The 24,490-nt window shown below is 50.6% G+C and overlaps 1 protein-coding gene across 1 annotated transcript in view; it reads right to left on the reverse strand.

The window, feature by feature from the left end:
* GRIN2C (glutamate ionotropic receptor NMDA type subunit 2C) overlaps positions 1–24,490 on the reverse strand; it is a 46,958-nt gene that overhangs the window by 12,761 nt on the left and 9,707 nt on the right. The window contains exons 3-7 of the mRNA XM_074971033.1: positions 18,215–18,807; positions 16,122–16,236; positions 13,892–14,103; positions 12,113–12,281; positions 3,772–3,925 (exon numbers count right to left, since the gene is read on the reverse strand). Of these exons, the coding sequence (XP_074827134.1) occupies positions 3,772–3,925; positions 12,113–12,281; positions 13,892–14,103; positions 16,122–16,236; positions 18,215–18,807 (1,243 nt within the window). The remainder of the gene's footprint in view (positions 1–3,771; positions 3,926–12,112; positions 12,282–13,891; positions 14,104–16,121; positions 16,237–18,214; positions 18,808–24,490) is intronic.

A 24,490-nucleotide genomic window follows, 5' to 3' on the forward strand; every position in this document is an offset into this window, starting at 1 on the left:
TTCAGGCCCTCAAAATACAGCAGAAGAGGCCCATTTGTCAGCGTGTCCTTCCCTGTCAGAGAGGAGAAAACCTTTATCTGATGGCATCAGATGCATTTCATTAGCATGTGGAGGGAGCTGGGCAAGCAAGAGGGTGGAAGGAGGAACCTTTGACCCTGGCTTCCCCTGGGCTTAGCTCTCCTACACACATTTTCTGGGGAGATGACTGTGCAGTAGGAAGAGAAGGCCCAGATCTGAAAACTGCAGAGAGTTAAAGTCCAGGGGCATGATTCTTCAAGTAACTGAAATCAGAGAGGGCTACTCGGCTGGAGTTGGGGGAGTTAGGGGACAGCAACACTTTTCTGAAGGGGGGCGGGGGGGGGGAAGAGCCAGGGTGGCTTGTTGCTTCTCTGACTCCATAAGCTCACCCCAGTGTCCTGACACTGAGCTATCTGTGCTCCAGTGAAGGTGGTGACATTGGCTCCCTCTGGAGCAGATACACTCTACTATGCAGTGCCGGGGAGCCTGTACATTTCTCCTGCAATCCCACGGCACAGGAGACAGGAAGCTCTGGGGAGGAGGAGACACTCTAGCCTCTGGCAGCAGCATGTCTTTGACTTGACAGTGCACAGTTTAAAGAGGCCTTCAAAGCATATACAGGCTTATGCCAATATGTGTGTGCAAACATACAGAACAAGGACAAGCTCAGACATACGGACAAACATATAAGCAAGCTGCTCGCACACATTGTGCTACACATGCTCTTTCGTAGATGTATTCTGTACACACACACACACACACACACACACTCCGACATGCATCCACACATGCAAGCTTCTACATACAAACAAACATACATATGGAACAGTTCACACATGCAGCTAACAATCCACATGTTCACACACGCACTTTCCTAACAGCAGGTACTCACATACAAAAGGTGCATATGTACACACACACACACAAAGCAAATATACCCTCAGCCACATGAAAACATGAGTTTTGTCATGCACACTCAGATACACCACCACAGATGTACCCATACATGTAGCAACATCTAGTTACACACACTTATTCACAAACACTTTTAAACACACACACACAACCAAACTCGCACATGCATTCAACACACACTTATCCGCATGTCACATACACGTACTGAACACAAACACAGACACAGAATCATAGAAATGTAGGGCTGGAAGGGACCTCCAGAGGTCATCTACACAAAACCACCTATGCTGAGGCAGGATTAAGTAAATCTAGACCATTGCTGACAGGTGTTTGTCTAACCGGTTCTTAAAAACCTCCAGTGACAACGTACCTAGGTAACCTGTTCCAGTATTTAACTATCCTTATAGTTAGCAAAATCTTTCTAATATCCAACTTAAATCTCCCTTGCTACAAACTAAGCCGATTACTTCTTGACCTGCCCTCAGAGGACTTGGAGAAAAAAATTGATCCCTGTCCTCTTTATAAAAAGAAAAGGAGTACTTGTGGTACCTTAGAGACTAACCAATTTGAGCATAAGCTTTTGTGAGCTACAGCTCACTTCATCGGATGCATTTATAACATCCCTTAACATATTTGAAGACTTATCAGGTCCCCACTCTGCCTTCTCTTCTCAAGACTAAGAATTGGGCATGTTTTCAACCTTTCCTAATATGTCATGTTTTTTTCACAACTTTTATCATTCTTGTTGCTCTTCTCTGGAATCCAGTTTGTTCGCATCTTTCTTAAAGTGTGGTGCTCAAGACTGGACACAGTACTCCAGCTGAGGCCTCACCAGTGCCGAGTATAAGAGAACTATTACGTCCCATATCTTTCGTACAGCACTCCCAGTAATACACCCCAGAATGACATTTGCCTTTTTCCAGCTGCATCACACTGTTGACTCTCAGTCCATTTGTGATTCACTATAACCCCTAGATCCCTTTCTGCAGTACTGCTGTCTAGCCAGTTATTCGCATGTGAATACATGCGAATCACATATGCAGATACATGCACATATAGAGACAGACTCAGACAACATGCACTGCAAACACACTCATCCTCATGTAAACACAAACATGCAACATGTATTGCTAATCAAATTCACAGACACTCACATTCAGCATTAAACATCCATCCACACACACAAACTTTTATCTTATTTAAACTTACAGGTTATTTTTCTGGAAAGTACTTTAAAATCATCTTAGTGGTTTTTTTTGTTTGTTTTTTGTTTTTTTACACACACACCATAATTACAAAATTCAAGTGCAGAAGAGGCAAGAACTGGATTTGTGGAATGAACCTCCCTAAGAACATGCTCAGCCTGGCCTCCACCTAACAAGTCCCTGATTCAGTTTAATAAAATAACTATTGAATACAACCTCAGCCACTTGCTTAGAGCAAGAGAGGAATTCAGTCTTGGGGCCTGTCCAGACCTTAGGCTGTAATGACACCACCAGCAGGGAGACTGATCAGTGCCAATTTGTGAAGGTGACTTTTGTGACATGGACCCTTGTACCCTGGGAACTTGTTTGAGACTCACCAATTCATTTCACAAAGGCCACTGAAAAACCACCAGCAGTGATGGGCTTGGACTTCCACTGATCTGGCCCATAGTCAAACCAGCCATAAAAGTCTCTATAGTAGTTTAGCCCTTAAACTACCCTGCTCCATTTTAATCACTGGTTCATTGAACTTCAAAGTTTCCTGTTCTTGCGAGCAGTGTCCCATCTACAAGACCCTATAACACAGGCTATAACACCAATATTAAACTCCAGACAGTCTCCCCTAGGTTCCAGGGGGAGCCTAGAGGGACACAGAGAAGAAGGCCCATGCGATACAGGAAATGAGCACAACCCGTCAGAATCTGGAGTGGAATCTAAGCTTGTATTTTGACACTGACTGAAAGTGATGCTCTCAATCAATGCATGGCCAAGCAGTGACTTTGTATGCAGAGGACACTCTTGGCTTTGCCAAGATAAAATGAATTGCATCTGATAAGTTAACTCTTTCATTGCTGATCCTACGTAGAAAATGCAAGATAGCCAATGTCCTATCAAAATCACAGGATGTGAAGTTCATCTGGCAGCTGTCAAGGAGCTCAGCCACCAAAAAAAAAGTTTGGGAAGCTATTCCTGTGCATGGATAGTTAGGACAGTTCTTTGCACTTTTATAGCACCTTTCATCAGAGGAACCCCAAGTGCTCCATCAGACAGTAAGTTCAGCCTCCCCAGACTCCTGTGGGGTTGGTGCTATTATAGTCATTTTACAAATGGGGAAACCAAGGCAGAGAGATTGAGTAACTTGCCCAAGATCACACAGCAAGTCTGTGGCATAGCCAGGAATAGAATCCACAAGTCCAGAATGCCCCCAATCTCCTTACCTAGCAAGAGACAGGTTAGAATGGAAATACCCCGACATGACGGGGAGGGGAGTTGAGCCCAGACAGGAATATCAACCCTTTGTTGGCATCAGCAGCAAGTCCCATCCCAGAGAAATCAAGCACCTCTCTGGCTCAGCCTTGCTTCCGAGTACTCCTCACCACCTGAATCCACATGACAGGCACATTCCTTGGTACAAAATGGCCCACAGCCACCACATTTACACAGAGCGGAGTCCAGGCGCCCCATGGCCTCACCAAGCCCAGACACACTGAGATTCACCCCAGACTCCAGAGCCGGGCCTGCCTTAACCCTCCATTTTCACTCTGTGCTCTTCCCCTCCTCGAACGCACCATGCTCACCCGCAGCCCCGCGCATAGAACAAGCATCCACCCGGCACCAGGCTGGCTCTGCTCACCTAGGAAGGCAGAAGGCGAGACAGTCCCATTGCTTCTAGCCACCATGACACTAATGCCCGTCTCCACGAAGGGCACAGAGAAGTCCACAATCTCAGACCGCTCCTCGTTGATGGTGAGGGACCCTATGGCCATGTCCGCTCGCTGGTAGTACACCTGGAGGACGACAAAGGAGGCAGCCAGGTGAGTCTGGAGCTAAGCAAACCCACACGCCAGCAATTCACAGGGGACCCAACCCCAGCATGGCTAACCATCATTCTCAGTCTGATCCCACCTCCCCTTGCTGGCGGAGTGGCAGAGAGACTGGCCTGAAGGTGACCCACTCCCCCTTTCCCTGTCCCAGCTTCAGACACAGGCTGCACAGGAAAGACACCTCCCTTCCCGATTGGTTCTCCCCTAAGAAGCTCAGGGCCTGATGCTCAGTGACCCCCCACAGCCCTTTGACTCCATTCTGGAAACACAAAGTAGGTGGATACGGCCCCCACAGGCTGTTGCAGAACTGGAATAAAGGCCCTAGGCCAGCCTTGAAACCATTCCCAGACACAGGGGACAGATTGGGGGCATGGCTATAGCGCACTGCATGACAGCTATCCTCTGCTGCCGGGAGTCTCAAGGGGAAGCACAGCATAAGAGTTAGAGCAGCCAATGGTACCACAGGCCAGCAAGACCCCTGCACAAGCTACCTTTGCCCCTCCCCAGCCCTTAGCACAGAAATGGAGTAACAGACTCAGGTCCTTGGCCTCTAGGTCAGACTCACACTCCCAACTACCTCCTTCCTTCCTTCCCACTCACTGGATTCCTGCCTTGCTACACACTGGGCCCAGCCCTGGTCCACTACAGTCAAAGTCTGGACTGAATGTACATAGTGACCTCTGGCCCCAGGTAAATTACTAGAGCTGGTCAAAAATCGGAATTTCTGTTTTGCAGGAAATCTCAAACATTTAAAAAAATTAATTTGTTCCAAATCACAATGACTAAATATTTTTGAAACTTCCCAGGAAGCAGAAATTTTGAATTTTTGCTTGAAAACTAAAATTAAGAACATAAGAATGGCCATGCGGGGTCAGATCAATGGTCCATCTAACCCATTATCCTGTCTTCTGACAGTGGCTGGTGCCAGATGCTTCAGAGGGAATGAACAGGACATGGCAATTATCGAGTGATCCATCCCCAGTTGTCCAGTCCCAGCTTTTGGGAGTCAGAAGTTTAGGGACACCCAGAGTATGGGATTGCATCCCTGACCATCTGGTCTAATAGCCATTGGATGGACCTATCCTCCATGAATTTATCTAATTCTTTTTTGAACCCAGTTATATTTTTGGCCTTCACAATATCCCCTGGCAATGAGTTCACAGGTTGACGGGGCATTGTGTAAAGAAGTACTTCCTATGTTTGTTTTAAGCCTACTGACTATTAATTTCATTGGGTGACCCCTGGTTCTTGTGTTATGTGAACAAGGAAATAACAACACTTCCCTATTCACTTTCTCCACCCCAGTCATGATTTTATAGCCCTCTATCATATCCCCCCTTACCCGTCTCTTTTCCAAGCTGAGCAGTCCCAGTGTTTTTAATCTCTCCCCAGATGGAAGCTGTTCCACACCCTTAATCATGTTCCAATTCTAATATATCTTTTTGAGATGGTGCAACCGGAACTGCATACGGTATTCAAGGTGTGGGTGTACCCGGGATTTATATAGTGGCATTATGATATTTGTGTCTTATTTTCTATCCCTTAATAGTTCCTAACATTGTTAGGTTTTTTGACTGCCGTTGCACATTGAGCAGATGTTTTCATAGAACTATCCACAATGACTTAAGATCTCTTTGAGTGGCAACACTTAATTTAGACCCCATCATTTTGTATTACATTTTTGACATTTATTTTGTTTGCGCTTTTCCATTACTTTTATTATTTTGACCTTATGTCGGGACATGTCATATTATGCACTACTATGCCTGACATAGTGTCAAAATAAAGAAAGAAATGGAAAAACAAGCAAACAAAATATATTTTGAAATGCAATTTTAGCTTTGACATAACATTTAGAAATTTTTCCTAAACATTATTCATGGAAGTTGACATGATTTTGCAAAAAATTTCCATCTTCTAAAAACAGCATTTTCCAACAAAACTATTTAGACAAAAATTTTCCCAAACAGCTTTTTCAAATAACACCTTTCTGGGAGAAAGGGAGCTTATTTCCTGCTAATGCAAAAATGTCCAATAAAATAAACAAAAATACATGAAAACAACACTGCTCTGAAAATTAATAAGAGCACAACATTAGCGACTCATGGCTGCAAAGCTATACAATTAGTCAGCCTCAATTTACTGACCACCACCTCAGAGCTCCTCCTGCTTTCTCACTGCACCAGAAAAAATATAGGCCATGTGCACCAGCATGCTCTGGCTGCTTGGTGCTGCTTCAGTGACACATATCAGCTTAAATCTATTTTAGCCAGGTTTACAACTGCTTGGCCTTGCTGGATCAATGCAAAACAGCTCAAGCATACCAGGGAATCTGGCCCAATAAATGTAAATAGTACACACACATACTATGTTAAAGAAAGTTAAGGTTGCAAAATTAAGCACGTAAAAGTTAGGAAATGCCACAGTTAAGGTTACCTGTGCAACCTTAATTTAGCCCCCTTGTGCATATGCATTATGATACTGTGCTTGATTATGTAATCATATCCTATTTTCCCACAGAACTCCTGCCTCAGTCAGTGAAATGCTCAGCATTTTTACAGCAATTTGTATATTCACAGCACAGCTTCAATCTATTTCAGCTGCAGTTGTGATTACTCAGCACTTGGGCAAATCTGATTCTAGGTGGCCTGCCAGGCACCCAGAAAATCATGAACATACAGTGACCAACTATGAACATTTTGGTTTCAGTGGCTTGCCCAGCATCAGAGAGGCATGGAGAGAATCCAGTTCTCCAGCCAGTATTCAACTTTTTTAACCATGAGACCAGCCTTTCTCTTCCTTCAATTCCCTGCCTCATTCACTACACACCTTCCAATGTCTGCAACAAACACAGCAGAGGTTCTACCGACAACCTCATTCACTACACAGCCTGCCTCCTGTTTCCCTCTGTCACGGAGTGCCCGGGCGATGCTCTGGAACTGCTCCCTATGAAGCCAGTCAGGACTCTGGGGCAGTCGCCTTCCGGTGAGCAGCCTGTCCGCAGGGCAAACAGCTCACCCGGCTTCCACCTTCCTGGGTCTGACCTCGGAGCATTCAGCATCCTCTGCCCCTCCGTGCGCTTCCCACAGCGAGTCCGCTCAGGCGGGGCTCCTGGGGAAGCCAGAGGGTCCTGCCCCCCAACTTCGCAGTCAGACGTGACTCTCAGCCAGCCAGTGACACAGAAGGTTTATTAGACGACAGGAACATGGTCTGACACAGAGCTTGTAGGTGCAGAGAACAGGACCCCTCAGCTGGGTCCATTTTGGAGGGCAGTGAGCCAGACAACCACGTCTGCACTTCACTCCATGTCCTAGCCAGCCCCAAACTGAAACTCCCTCCAGCCCCTCCTCCTCTGGGCTTTGTTCCTTTCCCGGGCCAGGAGGTCACCTGATTCCTTTGTTCTCCAACCCTTTAGCTCTCACCTTGCAGGGGGGAAGGGCCCAGGCCATCAGTTGCCAGGAAACAGGGTGTCGGCCATTCTCTGTGTCCAGACTCCTGCACACACCTGCCCTCTAGGGCTCTGCAATGATCATACACCCTTATCGCACCACCTAGATACTTAAGAACTTCATAGGGGAAACTGAGGCACCCCCACACTATTCAGAGGAAACATTAAGAACAGTCCCACTTCGTCACATCTCTCCCCCCTTCGAGATCGAACTGAGCAGGGTCACTTTAGCTGGTGACCTGGGGAAGTTCGAAGCCACCAACGTTCCCATGGATGCCCCAGCATCTCTCCCATTCCTTGGTAGGAGTTACACCAGGACCTTCCAGTTTCACGCCCTCCCTTAGGTCGGGGGTGGTCGATAGCACTCGCAGGCCGCATGTGGGAAGGTTTATGCGGCCCGTGCCCTTTGGCCACCCCAAAACCCCAGTGGGTCAAACTGGGATTGGGTCTTCTCCCCATCAAGCTGGCCAAACACAGCCACTTGGTTATAGGACGGTTTAACTTTCTTAACAGCTTTCACTTCATCTGAGACCTTCTCAAAGCTCTCCACACTGGGTCTCCCTTACATCCAGAATTACCTCTAGCCCATCCGGCGGATTCCTACACAATCCCCTTTCAGGCAAACTGACAGACTTCCTAGAGAAAAGGTCAGAAGCATTCTCCTTCCCTTTGCCACACACAAGTTCAGGAATCTTTTCCTTCTTGCTACAGGTTTCCACACCCTCAGTAGGTAACACAATCACATCACCTTCATGCTCTCCTTGTGCCCTGGCTAGGATCTCACCCTGATTAGACAGAGTTGCGACACCCTTTCCCAACAACACACTAGCAACAGGCAAAATACAAGCACCAGAATTGTCTGGGCTCTGGGATTTTACATAGACACTAACTGGATGTGACCTAGTTACAGGGCCATTCTCCCGAGCAGACACAAACTTAGGACCCTTCCCTTCCTGGGCTTTAGCTGAATCCAGAACCAGCTCTGAGACAACTGCACTACCCTCAACCATCACAGGCGGAAAGGCCCCTTCTGTCTGCTGCACAGACAAAGAAGAGCCGGACACACTTTCTCCTTTCCCAGACACACAGCTTGGGATCTCTTTCCCCTTGTCCCAGCACACAGGGCTGGTCACAGACAACTGCTTGGAGATCAGGGTAGCTCCCTCCATAGGCAAGTCAATACCCCTGACAGACACAGACACATTTCCTTCACTGTCCCAATTCTCCACCCAGCTAACAGGTAAGGTCCAGGGACACTCATCTTCCACTCTCCTCGCCTTCCCACCCTGCTGACTAGACAAAGCCATCAGATCACAAGGCTGCCTAGGCTCATCCAAACTTTCCTTACCCAGCACCTTGCCACTCCCAACAGATCCCCTGCCCTGCCTGTGTCTCCCCTCACTCAGCTGGGGTCTCAGCTCCCATTGTGCTCAGCGCTGCTGTCCCAGTGGGGGTAGGCAGTGAGCTCCCTGCTTTCCTCACTGCATCAGAGCCAGTGTGAGCCCCCTCTCCAGTGTGCAAGGGGGCGGGGAGCATCTCTCTGTCCCACCCAGACCCAGGGGTCTGGTTACAGGCAGGCAGGTAGCCTGAGCTTAGCGGCTCCCCCCACCTGCCAGCCAGGTTATCTGCATTTTCACTGACCATTTCCCTCTCCGCTGATTGGTTCCCTGGATTCAAATTCAAACCCTTGGCAGTTACCGGAGCAGGGCCTGGATCCTGTCCCAAAGAGACACAGTCCCCCCACAACAGGGTCTTGCAGCCGATATCCTGGAGAACCCCAACAACCAGCCAGCCCCACCCCTCCTGGGTCTGCACAGGGATCTGGGCCATAGGCAGGGCGAGGGGCTTCGTCCCTGGGACCCTCACCCAGCTCACACAGCCCCTCAACCTCTGAGGCTGCACCACCCAGGGCCTGACAACAGTTCTCTCTGTCCCAGGATCTCGCCACCCCAGGAATGTCTCCCCATTGACCATCACCTTCCGCTCCCACTGGGGGTCCGAGGGGCCTGGCCCCAGGAAACTCCACACAGACATATAGGTTGGGGTCAGGAGTGGGAGCCTGTCCACCTCCCCACCCATCTGGCCGACAGAGTCTATGGCCTTGGGACCCAGCAAGGGAGCTAGACACCGGGGCTTTTCTGCAGGGTCCCCCTGGTTCAGATCTCCAGCCTGCTCAAAGGCAGTGAGGTGGGCATCCACATCCCCCCCCCCTTAACCAGGGGCAGCAATTTAGTCTCGAGGTTCCCTGCGGAACTGGCCCCCCGGGGTCTATCCCCACTCACCCCGGGGAGGTTCCCTAGGCCTCTCCGCTCCCCCACCGCCAGTTCATGCTGCTGCTGCTTCTGCAGCTCTTTCTCGGGCTCTCGCTGTCTCTCACAGTCCTCTTGCTCTCTCGGACTCAGCTCCAATCCCGTCCATCTCCGATCCCCGGATGGGGAACCCAATCGTGAAGACCCTCGTCTGGTCAGGGACAGGAGTCTTGGGGATGCCTGGCTACTACTCCAGCTGCTCCCAGATCCTGCTATAGCCCCATTTGGGGTCAGGAATCTGTCCCTTAGAGCGGTCATCCTCCTCCAGCTGCACGATTAACTGTGCTTTGGTGAACTTTCCAATGCTCAACCCTCTCTTTTTGCACAGGGTTACAATGTCCTTCTTAAGAAGACGGTGACAGACCATCACTCCACTCTTCCCAAGTTGTTGTGGACTCACAGGCCTGTGTGCTCGCAGCTCCCCACGGTTTCCAGGGAAAACCCCTAGTGTGCCAGCCCTTCTCGAGGTCACCACCTCTTTGCCAGGGTCGAGCTGCAGACTCCTCCGCCCCTGGGACCGCTCGCTGCAGTCCCCCGGGGGACCCTGTTACTGCAAAAGTCCTTTTCTCTGGTCACACGATCCTAGGGGTTAACCGCCCCCTGAAACCGTCTCTCTCTGCATCTTCAGCACGCCTAGTCCCCATCAATCCCCCTTTGTTTTACTGCTCCCCAGTCACTTACTGCAGGAAGCGCCATCCACGGGGTGCAGTAGATCCCACCGCTGCCACCAGTTGTCACGGAGTGCCCGGGCGATGCTCTGGAACTGCTCCCTATGAAGCCAGTCAGGACTCTGGGGCAGTCGCCTTCCGGTGAGCAGCCTGTCCGCAGGGCAAACAGCTCACCCGGCTTCCACCTTCCTGGGTCTGACCTCGGAGCATTCAGCATCCTCTGCCCCTCCGTGCGCTTCCCACAGCGAGTCCGCTCAGGCGGGGCTCCTGGGGAAGCCAGAGGGTCCTGCCCCCCAACTTCGCAGTCAGACGTGACTCTCAGCCAGCCAGTGACACAGAAGGTTTATTAGACGACAGGAACATGGTCTGACACAGAGCTTGTAGGTGCAGAGAACAGGACCCCTCAGCTGGGTCCATTTTGGAGGGCAGTGAGCCAGACAACCACGTCTGCACTTCACTCCATGTCCTAGCCAGCCCCAAACTGAAACTCCCTCCAGCCCCTCCTCCTCTGGGCTTTGTTCCTTTCCCGGGCCAGGAGGTCACCTGATTCCTTTGTTCTCCAACCCTTTAGCTCTCACCTTGCAGGGGGGAAGGGCCCAGGCCATCAGTTGCCAGGAAACAGGGTGTCGGCCATTCTCTGTGTCCAGACTCCTGCACACACCTGCCCTCTAGGGCTCTGCAATGATCATACACCCTTATCGCACCACCTAGATACTTAAGAACTTCATAGGGGAAACTGAGGCACCCCCACACTATTCAGAGGAAACATTAAGAACAGTCCCACTTCGTCACACCCTCCCACTCTTCTCCTATCCAACCTCCTGCACCCCCACATTGCCTGCCCCCATCCCATGCTGCTACCCATCCCTCTACATTGACTCCTGTCCCCCACCCCATATCACCCTGGGTCCTACCCCTCCTCTGATCCTACTCCTCCATTGTCCCCCCACCCCTCTGCATTCCCTTTAGGTACATCCTCCCCCACGCTGCCTGGGCACCACCAGGGAAGCACTGAAAGCACATGCAGAGTCTCCTTACTCTCACTTCCTGTGCTTGGCACCACAGCGGCCTCTGGCAGAAGGGAGGAGCAATTGCAGGAAATGGAGCCCCAGGTTGGAGCATGCTCAGTACAGATGGAATCTTTGGAGAATTTAGCTGCCAAACGAACAGGTCTCCTGTGAGCATGTGCTAACTGAGATTTTTTTGGAGGTTGATAACCTGGACCAATTTGGGTACATTTTTATGGGAACACAAGGCATATGCCTGATACTAGAGCAAATGTCTTGCTCCAAAGCACACAGGCACTAGCACTTCAATGATTGTATGATTTTTTTAACTTGGACAAAACAATGTACTTTTCCCTAATCTCTGAAACATCCCAACCATTTTCGCGAAAATTTCCCCAAAAACATTCAGCATAAGGCAGACGCCCAAATTTCAGCCCACACGGTTAAAGTTTGGAAAAAAAGTTAACAACTGAAAACAGGGTCTTATAATGCAAAATGTTAGGCTGCCTTTACTATAGGCATCATCCATGTCACATTATGCCCTAACCAAGCATAGCCAAGGATCAGAAACTGAGTCCAAACACTGAAATTCTGACCCAACTCAAATGGGAGAATCCCAGTTCAGATCATGCCTTTAAGCATTTTGGTGAACTGATTGCAGGCATGGCCCTCCTTGAGGAAAGGTGCATTGTGGGAAAGGGTCACACCTGTCCCCCTACCTCGCCAATCATGCCATTCCAGATGCCACGCACTATCTTCCCATGTTTTCCATTGGTTACCAGGTAGAGATCATAGGAGAACTTCACTGCCTTGGCCAGCTTCTTCAGGATGTCGATGCAGAAGCCCTTGCAGCAGAGTTTGGTGTAGGGGTCCACAGGTCCATCCCCACTGAAACCAGGACATTAAAAATAAAAACCAACACAGACACCGGTCACTTCCTTCAGAGGATTTCCATGGTAATGCCAGGGCCATTCCACCACCTATGCCACCTCATGCAGCAATGCTGATATACCACTGTAGGCAAATGCAGGGCCTGACTAGTCCACAGAGTGCTCAGGAAGCAGCACTAGGGTTGCTGAGCCCTGCATGTTGGGTAGTCATTCACATCCATGCAAAGCGAGTGTAAAATGCTACCATGCCAGAATTCTCCCCTCACATGCCACCAGCCATGGGGTTTCAAATGCACTTTTCACAAGAGCAAAATGCCAACATAAGCAGCTTGATTCTCTGCTGCCCTGCCCCTCATGTAGAGGTTAAAACTGATGCCAAGTAAGTGCAATATGCTACTGGTCTGGTCTGAGTTGGTAGCATTTTACACCCACTCTAGACTCAACTTTGCACTGGTGTATGTGACTGCACAAGGGGTAGGGTGTTGGGGAGTTAGACCCAATGTACAGTTAGGCAGTGAGGAATCAGGACCACAAAGCAAGTCCAAATTACAAGGAAAGAGGTGGCCTTGCCAGTCATCTGGAAGAATAACTCCACAGAGGCCTAAGAGGGTAGCTGCAGAATACCAGTTGCTCCCCTGGGAAAGGAGCACATGTCTCTCCACATGGGGGTGAGGGAAGCTGCTGAGTAACATCTGTGATCCCTTGTGTGGGGAAGCATAGCTGCAGAATAGCCACTCCAATTCCCAATGGGAGGAGGGTGTATCCTTCCGCTTGAGGAAGGAGGGAGAGAGGGAGAGAACTGTGGAAATGGCAGGGCAACAGGAGGGGCTGCTCCAGCCAGGAAGTGAGAGAAGTGTTCCAACAGGCTGGCTGACACAACCTTGATCAGAGAGCTGCAGAGGTCAGCCATAGGCAAATAATTAATGAGTGTGCACAGGCCTGCCTGGCTGCGTCCCTCCGGGTGCACTTTCCAGGCCAATCTCCATGGCCACCTTTTCAGAAGGCTGTCTCAGGGGAGTCTGGGCTGCAGCTCTGGATCGACAGGCTGGCTGTCCACACACACAGCCCTGGAACTGTAATTGATGGGCCAGGGCAGCAGCCAGTCTGGTGGGAAAACACAGCATTTATAGACACTGAACTGATGCCCCAGAGTCTGTTCCAGGGGCTGTGTTGGAACTAAAGTCTAGCATGAGCCAGAGGCTCCCAGCTCTGACAATCAGGACTGGACTGCAGCCCAGTTCTATGCAGCATCTCCCAGCTGTGAGCATGAGGCCTGAAGTCAGAGCTATTATAGCCAGGATAAGAAATCCTGCCTAAAATTCCTGTACCGAATCCTGGCACCACATTAAATCCACACCAGCCACATTCCTGTTTGCAAACACTCAGAAAGCACTGCCCGAGCAGAAAACACCATTTTATACTGAGGTTGCAGCCTGCCCAGTTCTGCTCCTTGCTTGGGCAGGGCTTGGAACACCTGACGCTCCCTTCTACCGACCTTGTGAGAAGCAGAGCACGTGCATGTCTAACCCTGCTCCAGCACACCTGGGGCAGCTGAAGATGAGGGCTGCAGCATGGCACCTCCAGCAGCCCATCTGCCTGCCCGCTTACCTGTCGGTGTAGTTGGTTTGCTTCCGGCAGGGGACGGTGTTGCGCACACAGACGCCAGAGGCCGGGTCCGTGTTCTCCACAATCACAAAGGGCCTCTCTTCGAGGGTGGCCACGGTGAGGTGGCGATTGTCTGACACGGGCTGCAGGAAGGAGCCATAGCGAGGCCACACTGGGTACTTCATGTGGATGATCCCCTTCTCCCATTTCCCCACCTGCCCGAGATTGGAGAACAGTGTTACTGTCCACACAACAAGGGAAATGCCCACGACTGCCTGGCAACGGTGCACGTGAGGTTATTCTGGGGGGGGGGGGGGGTCGTCAATGCAGGTCCTTTGCTTCCCACAATCACCACCTTTGCAACACTGCTGTTCAACTAGAGGAAGAGCCAGCACGTCAAGGAAGTTACAGGTGGGTCTGGATATCGGGGAAGCCTGGCCCTGGATGGACAGTAGAGCCCTGATAGGCAAACAGCACATAACAGATAACCCATCTTGCCTCTCCCTCTGCCTGTGAGCAGATGCAGACCCCCTTGGATCGATCCGCTACTACAAACCAGTCAGTGGCTTCACTCACCACCTCAGGGGCAGGTTGCAGCATGCAGCAACACTAACAGGAAGGGAGGGAAACACCACGTCCAGTTATCCTGCAACTTTACTTTAAGAAGGCTGAATGTAACTAACTACATTAGGTCAGAATCTCCAAGTTAATTCCCCGGCTCTTGCATAAAGATGTGTGGGATCTTTAGTGATCACTAGTGGTCCTTTGTTATACAGCTCATGCCAAAGACAGCATGTTCCCCGCCCAAAACCATACTGGTGCAGTGGCTCAGAGGGAAGAGCACTCCCTCCTAAATCACTAACGCCACTTACTGCAGCATCTCGGTTTTCTTAAGTTGCTCCACTTTCAGCTCTGATCCTGATCATTCCCTGAGAGCTCACCATGCCCCCTTGGGCTGTCGTCTGGTTTGCCTGAAGGCTGCTTCCTACCTTGGTGCTTTTCACCCTCTCAGAAGAAAGCAGCCTGTCTAAAAGAATATCAGACCCAGGTGCAAACACACTCCAGCGCTCCCAACCCCTGAATGCTGGGAACAGAACTCTCAATACTAATCACATCAAATGCTAGCCTGATTGTAAGCACTGCAGTTCAGAGTGAGAATTCCCCAGTATTCCAGCTGGTGTGAAATAAAACTTCAAACAGCAGCAGGAGGACTCAGGGTGGGTCTGGGAGGCCTATAAGGGGAGTCGTCAGTGGTATTTAATGGGAGCAACCAGAGAATGGGGATCTCAGGCTGCAGAAGCATAACTGGGAATAGTTATAGAGATGGAGCCTGTGTAAGGAGGAGGAGCACAAGGGGGCTCAACGGAGAAAATAGAGAGGGTTATCTAACAGGAGTATGGGGAGTCTCTAAAGGGGTGGTCAAGGTGGTGTAGGAGCCAACCGAGAGTCTGTGGGAGAAGTAAAAGCACATGGAAGCCTCCAAGCAGAGGAGCAGGAGAACATGGGACCTCTAAAGGAGCTTGGTGGCTAGTTTGTGGCAGTCTCCAGAGCACATGGTGGAGGGATCCTAAGAAGTGCATATAGATGCTCATGGGGATGGGGGTGGTAAGGGCACTGTGGGTGCCTAATGAAGGTGTTTGGATTGGTTGCAAATGGGAGCTTGTCACAGGTATTAGTGGATCTGGAACCTCGAGGGAGAGAAGCCATTGGGTAGAGAGTTTGGAGCTACTGAGGCACTGGGGATGGGCGGGTGTGAGCCCGCCCATTACTAAAGCCCCCCACCCCCACTGTAAGGGGAGAAGCCACAGAACCCAGACATGAACTAAATCCACAGGATTAATGAAAAACAGGGATGGGAATGAAGGCACCAGGGATAAAATCAGGGATCCAGAGGGAGACACGAAGCAGAGAACCCTGGACAGCTCCCGCTACTCCTCAAAGGCATCCAGGGAGGCAGAGGAACCCTGCCCCAAGACGTGACATGAGGAGGGCTCAGAAGTCGTAAAGAGTCTGGAGCAGACGGAGCAGCAGAGCGGGGCAGTTCCTACGTAACTCTTTAGTAGGATGTTCTCTCTGGACAGCCGCCTCTTCTCTCACCCACCCCTTCCCGTGTTGGTTTTAACCTATAGCGCCCAGTGGATGCTGTGCTTTGCAGGGGGAGGTGTTCCTGAGTGGCCATGCCTTAAAAGAGAGGGAGACGACTGTGGGTGCTGAAGGGGAAAGCAGCCCTTACCATCTCCCAGAGCCGATGCCGGTTCAGTGAGATCACCACCATGGTTGGCCTCACCAAGTAACCAGCTTCATTGAAGGAGAAGTCCCTGTGCTCCCACGTCACATTCAGCAGGTGCCTGTGGGGGGAAACAAGAAGCACTGTGACCCAGAAAGGTGGGAGCTTCCCAAACAGGGCTAGCAACCTCTCTCCCTCCCACAGACACCATCACCAACACGGGCTAACTCAGAGTCCAGATTCCAGCCCGGCCTCTCCCCCAATCATTGCCCCTAGGATCATCTGGCAGCCTGGTCTAGCAGGTCTAGGCTGAGGAGGTCTGGGTTCTATGCCTGGCTCTGCCACTGACTAGCTGAGCCACCTTGGGAGAGTCACTTCACCACTGCCTGCCTCAGTTTCCCCACCTGTCAAAGAGGCATAACAATCCCCTAACTTGGCAGCATGCTCTGAGATCTAGGGCCGGAAAGCACTATACAAGGGTGGAGCTTTGTTATCCTTTCCTCAGTATGGGCCACAGTTATAAGTCCCATGGGTAGGGTGCAACAAGGCTTCCCAGACAAAAGCAACCTGCAGGGAAACTAAGGCAAGGAGTCTGCATGGATTGGGACGGCAGGAGACCAGGGAGAGCTCCACCTGACTTACCCGTTTACACCAAGCCTATCACCACAGTCCCAAGATATTGGCAGTACATTACATGACCGAACAACAAATTAGCGCCCCCGCTCCAAGGTTTCACCCCGCTCCCTCAGTCCAGGAACCAGAGGAAGGCAGAGGCAAAGCCAGACGGTGCTCCAGTGATTTAGAGACACACGAAACGTAGCTGACGTCCCAGGATCTTAACCCCCCGCCCCCTTTATTTTCCCAACGAGTGTGGTCTGCCAACAGGCTAACGAGCTAAACAGACAGAACATTCCAAATCAGTTAACAGGGCGTGTGGGGGAGGGGAGCGTTGGGCATGGAGCGGCAGCAAGGTCACTGGCTTGGCACCATGCCCACGTGTGCGAGCCAGGTGCTGGCATATTCAACTCTAGCATATAAGCGCAGCCTGGTGACTGGTATCACTTGCCCTCGGTGTCATTCCTTCAGACAGGTGCCCTCCCCTCCATTTCCTTCCTCCCTTTACCCAGCTCCCACCCTCCGCCAGCGAGTCAGTGACTCTGTGGGACTGGATCACCCAAGCAGCACAGGGTTTAACCAAACCCGGAGCCAAAGCCCCTTGCTCAATTAGCCAAGGGTCACACTCGGATTAAAAAACGTTGCACGGAGACAAGTCCTTCAGGCTTTGACAAGCTCCCATTTGCAACCAATCCAAACACCTTCATTAGGCACCCACAGTGCCCTTACCACCCCCATCCCCATGAGCATCTATATGCACTTCTTAGGATCCCTCCACCACGTGCCTGTCCCTCCCTCTCCCCCCCTGGCCCTTTGTGCCCGCTACATCCTGCGCTTTTCCTCTATCATCCTACTCCTTTGCGCCACACCCCACGTTGGCAGTGCCAATGCTGCCGCTTTCACCCTGAGCGAGCCCTTGGAGGAAGGGAAAAAGAGAGAGTTTTCCCTCTATGCTCATCTCGCTCGGGTCTATCTGGCAGTGGGGTGCAATGGGCAAGTCACTGGCCTTGGAGTCTGGACACCTGGGTTTTCTTCCTGGCTCTGACCTGGTCGGTGACCCAGGGCAAGGTCACATTCCCTGCTGTAGGTCTATGAGGGGCGTGGGGAAAAGTGAAGGAGGCAGAGTTCTCTCACCCCCAGGAAAGGGCAGTCCCGGCAGCTCAGAGCTGAATAGGAAGCGCCCCTCTACCAGCCAAGAGGTGGAGCTTAGCATCGTTAAGCTAATCAATTTACTGGGCCCTCATGCTCTCTGATGCGGATCCCCCCCCCACACACACACTTTCAGGAGGTCCAGGGCGGGGATTTCCCCAGTTGGTGGAGTTCAGTATCTCTCTGAGCGGATACTGCCAACCTACCCCTGCCCACGGGAGGGTACCTCCAGGCTTCTCTGAGAGCTTTATCCCCTTCTTTCCTGATCCCCACTATGCAAGTTGCTAAGTCCAGCACTGCTGGTGGCTACCCAGGAGCAACTTTTCCAGGCTGACCTGTAGAAAGTTCTGTTGGCGGTGGTGGTAGGTGGCGTCTTACAGTCCTTGCCCACGTCTGGGAGGTACCCATGGGTCCTGAAGTAGCTCTCAGCCCCCGTGGCGATGATGGCCATGCCATCCCGAACCTTCTGCCTCAGGCTCATCTTCCAGCTCTCGGTCACCACGCTGATGAGGCCGACGGGGAAAGAGGCAGGCGGGATCTCCATGTTCCCCACCGTCAGGCTTGGCACAATCCAGATGTAGCCGGGCCCGACCAAGCCCGCCTGCTCCGCCACCTGGAAGAGGTACACAGCCTCCTCCCGCGAGCAGTACACAATCATCACCTGGGCATCAATCTGCCGTAGCAGCCGCTGGGTTTTGGAGTTGCTCCCATCCTGAGTCATCTCAAAGGTCAGGACATCCTGGAGTTCCCAACCAAAGTAGCTGGCGTCCGTGAAGGAACGGATAACATCCACGAAGATGTTGTACCCTGGGTACAGGCTGGTGATGACCGCAAAGGAGCCCCAGTCATATTCCTCCAGGACTTTGAAGATCACCTGGATCTGCTGCTCGATGGAGACTCCCAGCTGCAGGAAGGCAGAGTCAGGCTCCTGGAAGAGAAAGCCACCCACCATAGAGAGGAGAATGGATTAGCAACTGGTTAAGTGCAAAGAGCCCCAGGATGCCAATCTTCTCCCCTTTCCTCTCTTAGAAACCTTCACAGGCTGAAGAGGTCACCACCAATCCAGCACCCCAGCTCCCAGCCCTATGACTGGCATGGATAAACTGCCCAGTCTTGTGCTCACAGTTCAGGGCTAAGAGTCAGGAAACTTGGTCTGTCCCCACCTGTCATTGGCTTATTGGGTGACCTCAGGCAAATTACTTCACCCTGCTGTGTCTCAATTCTCCCCCACCCCCATGCTGTAAAATGGGGATAAAAACTAGCTACATAACTTCCAGGGCTGTTAAGAGGATGAATTAATTAATGTTTGTAAAAGTGCTATCTAAATGCCGAGGATTATTATTGCTGCTATTTTCAGTCCAGCATCAAACACTCTTTTCCTTTATCTGCTATTCCAACTCAAGTATTTTCCACTCCCACCCCTCTCTTCCCCTCCCCCATTTCTTATCCCAGTGGCTCTTCAAATTGCTTCGCTCTGCTGAGCAAGGGAGGACCCCACAGACCACTGGTGGCCTACAAACAATAGTCTGAGCCTTATCCCATACTTGCTCAGCCCAGTCCTTATATACCTTTCCCTGAGATCATATCTTCCGTGCCTTATCACGCATCTCTCCTCCTGATTCTGGATGCTGAATATCTGTTTCCCAATCCAACAACATGATCAGGGATCTCAAACTTTCATAATTCCAATTCCCAATTATATTTCATTCCTCATTTTGTACATTCTGAGCCCTTCCATTTTCAGCTCTGTATCTCCCAGACTGCCCATTCCAAAAACCTACATTTTACTTATGCTCCCATAGGCCTTCAAGTTTGCCAGTATGAAGAGATCATCTGAGCAGTGCCAGGAGGTGGTGGAAACTCCATCACTTGGGATATATAAAATTAGCCAGTTTAGGATTCCCCTTGTTTTTCCCTACCCCCCCCCCCCCCCAGACGTTCTTGTTAAACCCTGGATTTGTGCTGGAAATGGCCCAACTTGATTATCATACACATTGTAAGGAGAGTGATCACTTTAGATAAGCTATTACCAGCAGGAGAGTGGGGTGGGGGGAGGTATTTTTTCATGCTTTGTGTGTATAAAAAGATCTTCTACACTTTCCACTGTATGCATACGATGAAGTGAGCTGTAGCTCATGAAAGCTTATGCTCAAATAAATTGGTTAGTCTCTAAGGTGCCACAAGTCCTCCTTTTCTTTTTGCGAATACAGACTAACACGGCTGTTACTCTGAAACCTTATCATATGTTCACTGATACTTTATCCTGTCTGAGAGGGATGGGCTAGATTACCTAAAAGGCCTTTTCTGTTCCTAATTTTTATGACTAACTCTTCCTTTGACCAAAATTCATCCTCAATTTAATTTTTCTGCAACTTCAGAAGAGAGAAACATTTTTCTTTACAATTACGAAAAAATGAAACATTTGAGTAAAAAAACCTGCCGGGTGAATTAATGCCGTTAAACTTCATTTACACATGCCCCATACCCACCTTGCCTTTTCAAGAATCGCACTGGCCATCTCCCTCTCTCCCACACCACCCCAACCATCTGTCCCACTCATTAGCAAATCTTAATTGATCTGATTCCATCTTAAATGGTTTACAAAATGGAATTTACAGAAGGTCACAGAGAAGGCAGGGGGATTTTTTGGTGCAAACTGCCATAATCTCCATTGAATTGTTTTTACAGGGAAACATCGATCAGTCCCCCTGGAGATTAATTCCCAGGTAAACTCAGAGTTGTCAGGTAGATACATTGTCTTGGGGGAGACTACCCCAGATTTGAGAAGCCTGTTGTAGAGGAGTTTGCAACCAAGAGACACACAGCTCCACGAAGGAAACGGAGGACATCCCTGCAAAAGAGTGAGAACTCCAGCACCGCTGCCAGAATTAAACCCTCTGTAAAATATAGAGAGAATCCACTGGGAGGAGATGGGAAGAATCAGAGAAAGTGCTGCAGCCCTCTGGGTCCAGAGCACTGCAAATTCAAAGCGCATTTGTAATCATTCGGAGCTTGATTCTGATACCCTGAATCATGAGTAGTACCTTACACTCTAGCAGTCCTATCAAGCTCAATGGTTGACGATTTTGTGGGCCTAAATTTGCACCACAATTAACTGCAGGGGCGAGTTACACACACCACAAGTCAGGTAGCCACACATGCAACCAGTGTCATTTGGTCCAGGTACAAAATGCCAGGCCGTATTATTTACAGGCACAAATCTGCACCCACGGAAGTGGAAAACAGGCTAAGGACCTTTTGAACATCAGGCCCCAAAAAAGATTCCAAACTGCTAACCAAAATACATGTGAAGGGTTAGACTAGATCAAGACCCAGCTCCAGGGTTCTGTGTTTCCCACTTAATACAATGTATTTTTAGGGGGCAAATCCTGCGAACTCTCCACACACAGAACTCTTACTGAAGTCACAGAGAAGTCCACTCGCAGAGGGCTAGTAGGATCAGGGCCTGGTTTTGCACAGAGATGGCGTTCACACAAACTGCATCCCAACACACCTTCCAGACTTACATGGGTAGGATAAACACGAGCAGAGGGGGGCTCAGAGGTGCAGCTGGCAGAGAAAGGGGTTTCAGCAGGGAGTTGTGAAATCAGCTGAAGCTCAGACGAGGCAGAGAGATGCAAAGAGGCTGTTTGACATGGAAGGACCCTTGAAGGAGACTATTGCACCAGGAGCGGCCAGATTGCATGCAGTGGAGCAGAGAGGCTGGTGCTATGAGAAAGGTGATAGAGATAAGGTACAGGAGACAGTTTGGAACAGGGCCATGGAAGGTTTGGAAATCAGCTCCACGACGAAGAGGATTAGATGGGACTCTGTTCATACTCTGTTAGTACAGCTCCTTAAAACCAAATGTCAGTAAGGTCCAGTTAGGGGACCTACACATCCCTGTCCGAAGAGCTGAGCCCCTCCTTTTGCAACACCCAATGTCTTGGCTGCAAGAGTAATAGAACCAGTGCTGAAAACTGGACTGGGTTGTCTTTTGTCCCAAATAAAAACCAAAGGTAAATCGTTGTGATCTCCCCACACTAAAAACAGCATGGGGGGCATTCTTCTTATGTGCCCTAACCCCCGCCCCCACCAAAAAAAACCAAAACCAACCTATTCCCCGCCTCTAAGGCCCTGCATCATAGTGCCACTTCCTCCAGTCAGGGGTCCTGGCAGCTCATTGCTGCCTCTCCTGAATTGGCTTGTAGGTCTCTCCCAGATGGAGCTGGGCATGTTAATACCAAACTTCAAGCTCACTGTGTCTGGAGAAGGGGCTCAAGATCTCGCTTTTAGGCATTGCTTCTGGGCAGGCCAGGCTGGCACCCGTAATGTACAGTGTTTCCCATAAAAAAGCATTTGGGAACAGTCTCCTCAAGCTCTTCCTCCTCCCCCAACCCTTCGATGGGATGAGGTTGTATTTTTTATTGGATCTTAAAGATTTGCCAATTACATAAACTGCCCATGAGAACCTGGCATCAAACTTTCACAAACAAACACAATCGCATCTGCAGCGAACTAGGCTCAAGGAAATCTTTACACATTTCCCTGCAAGCAGATGACAGTAACAGCGTCTGACACCCAGCGATGGGCAAACAAACTAAAAATAATTACCCAGTATGCAGTCCACCTGTAAGAAATTGCAGCGCCCTGCAACTTTCTAGGCAATGCATGTTCAGGTGGCTTGGGCTGGTGATTTAAGACACAACGGCTGCTGGCATGAAACATGGGGCTGGATTCCATCCTCACCAGCCTGAGCTGAATCCCAATGTGCCTGGCGGGGACACCATCAGTCTTGGGAGCCTTTGTGTTGACTGTGGTGACTTAAGACCACATCCTGCGAGGTGCTGGACACCTTTAACTCCCACTGGAGTCAGCAGTGTGCGCTCAGCACTTGCAGGACCAGGATCTTGGCAGGAGAGCTTCAGGGACCAGTGCCTGGGACTGTCCTGCCTTCCCCCCGCTCCCCAGGGTGCAGAGATACACCAACAGGGTCAAGGGATGGCCTTGTTTTCACTCAGCTCTACTCAGCACCTTCCATTTCACATCTCCTACCAGCTCGTGTGTCACTCAGAACCTCAGTTCCCTCTTCCCAGCACTTCTCCTCACCCCTCCAATGAATTCTGCCTTCTTAGCACACTCCCCTAATCACACATAACACACGGCGTGTATCCCTGTTAGGCCCTCTCCACATAGCGTACATCTACACTGCTGCTGGAGCTGTAGCGCCCAGTCGAGCGGACACACACACACACAAGCTCTGATCAAGCTACCATGCTAAAAGTAGCGGTGTGGCCACACCTGCACCGGTGGCGGCTCAGGCTAGTCACCCGGGGACATGCCTAGGGTCTCACAACTGCGCTCAGGCAGCTCGATCAGAAATAGCATATATACCTCTACCCAAGCAGGGAATTACACCTCCCAGCTGCAGTTTAGATGTACCCATAGAGGATACAACACACCCAGAGAGGAAACCAGCCTACTACTGCTGCCAGTTAATTGAGTTCCTCCTTTAGTTCAAGTGAGGGAGAGTCATGCTTTAGTGCTGAAGTTCCCAGATTAAAACTCTGTTGACACCCATGGCAGGCCAAGGGGGTGTCATTACTTATACATAACCTGAAAGAAGGGACTGTAGGGCCTGATCCTGAGACACTTCCGTGGGGCTCAGTGACCATTTCTCAGCACCAATGTCCTAAAGGAAAGCTGCACTAGTTCAGTGGAGCCCCGCACTCGGTGTGGGTAGGGTTGGCCCTGACTTCCCCACTTTGAGTCAGAGGAGTTTCATCTGCTACTATCGCCAGGCTCCAAGCTTGCCTGGCTGGGCCTGCTTTGCCTGCACTGCGAGAGTTACATTCCGAGAGGCAGCCACCTACACAGCCACTGAAGGAGTTCTCAGAACCGTGTTTAACAAACCCCTCCAACATCCTCACAGTCTCCATTGCGGTGAGTGTCCCGGGGCAGCTGTCACTTCCCAGCAGGAGTTTCAGTTTGAAGATGCAGAGCTGGACTCAGGGAATGGAGCTCCCATGTAAACACATAAGAAAGCAGGGATGTTCACAGCTATCACAGGGTAAGTGGCACTCAAAGGAGTGGGGGAGGACAGTGAGAGTTAACTAAACAGTGGCATTTGACATAGATGCTTATGCCCTAGATCAGGGATCGGCAACATTTGGCATGCGGCCCGTCAGGGAAATCCGCTGGCAGGCCGGGACGGTTTGTTTACCTGCAGTGTCCACAGGTTCGGCCGATCGCAGCTCCCACTGGCCGCGGTTCACCATTCCAGGCCAAAGGGGCTGCGGGAAGCAGCGGCCAGCACATCATCAGCCCACACCGCTTCCCGCAGCCCCCATTGGCCTGGAATGGGGACCGCAGCCAGTGGGAGCTGCGATTGGCCAAAACTGAGGACGTTGCAGGTAAATAAGCCATCCCGACCCGCCAGCGGATTTCCCTGACCAGCTGTGTGCCAAACGTTGCCGATCCCTGCCCTAGATTGTGAGCTAATCGGAGTCGGAGCCATTCTTTTTGAATATTTGAAGAGCACCTTGCTCATAGAGGGCACTACCAGAAACTGATAATTAATAATACTAGATCTTCTCTTACCATCACCATGA

This window comes from Natator depressus, chromosome 14, assembly GCF_965152275.1.
Source record: "Natator depressus isolate rNatDep1 chromosome 14, rNatDep2.hap1, whole genome shotgun sequence".
In the NCBI taxonomy this organism is placed as follows: domain Eukaryota; kingdom Metazoa; phylum Chordata; order Testudines; family Cheloniidae; genus Natator; species Natator depressus.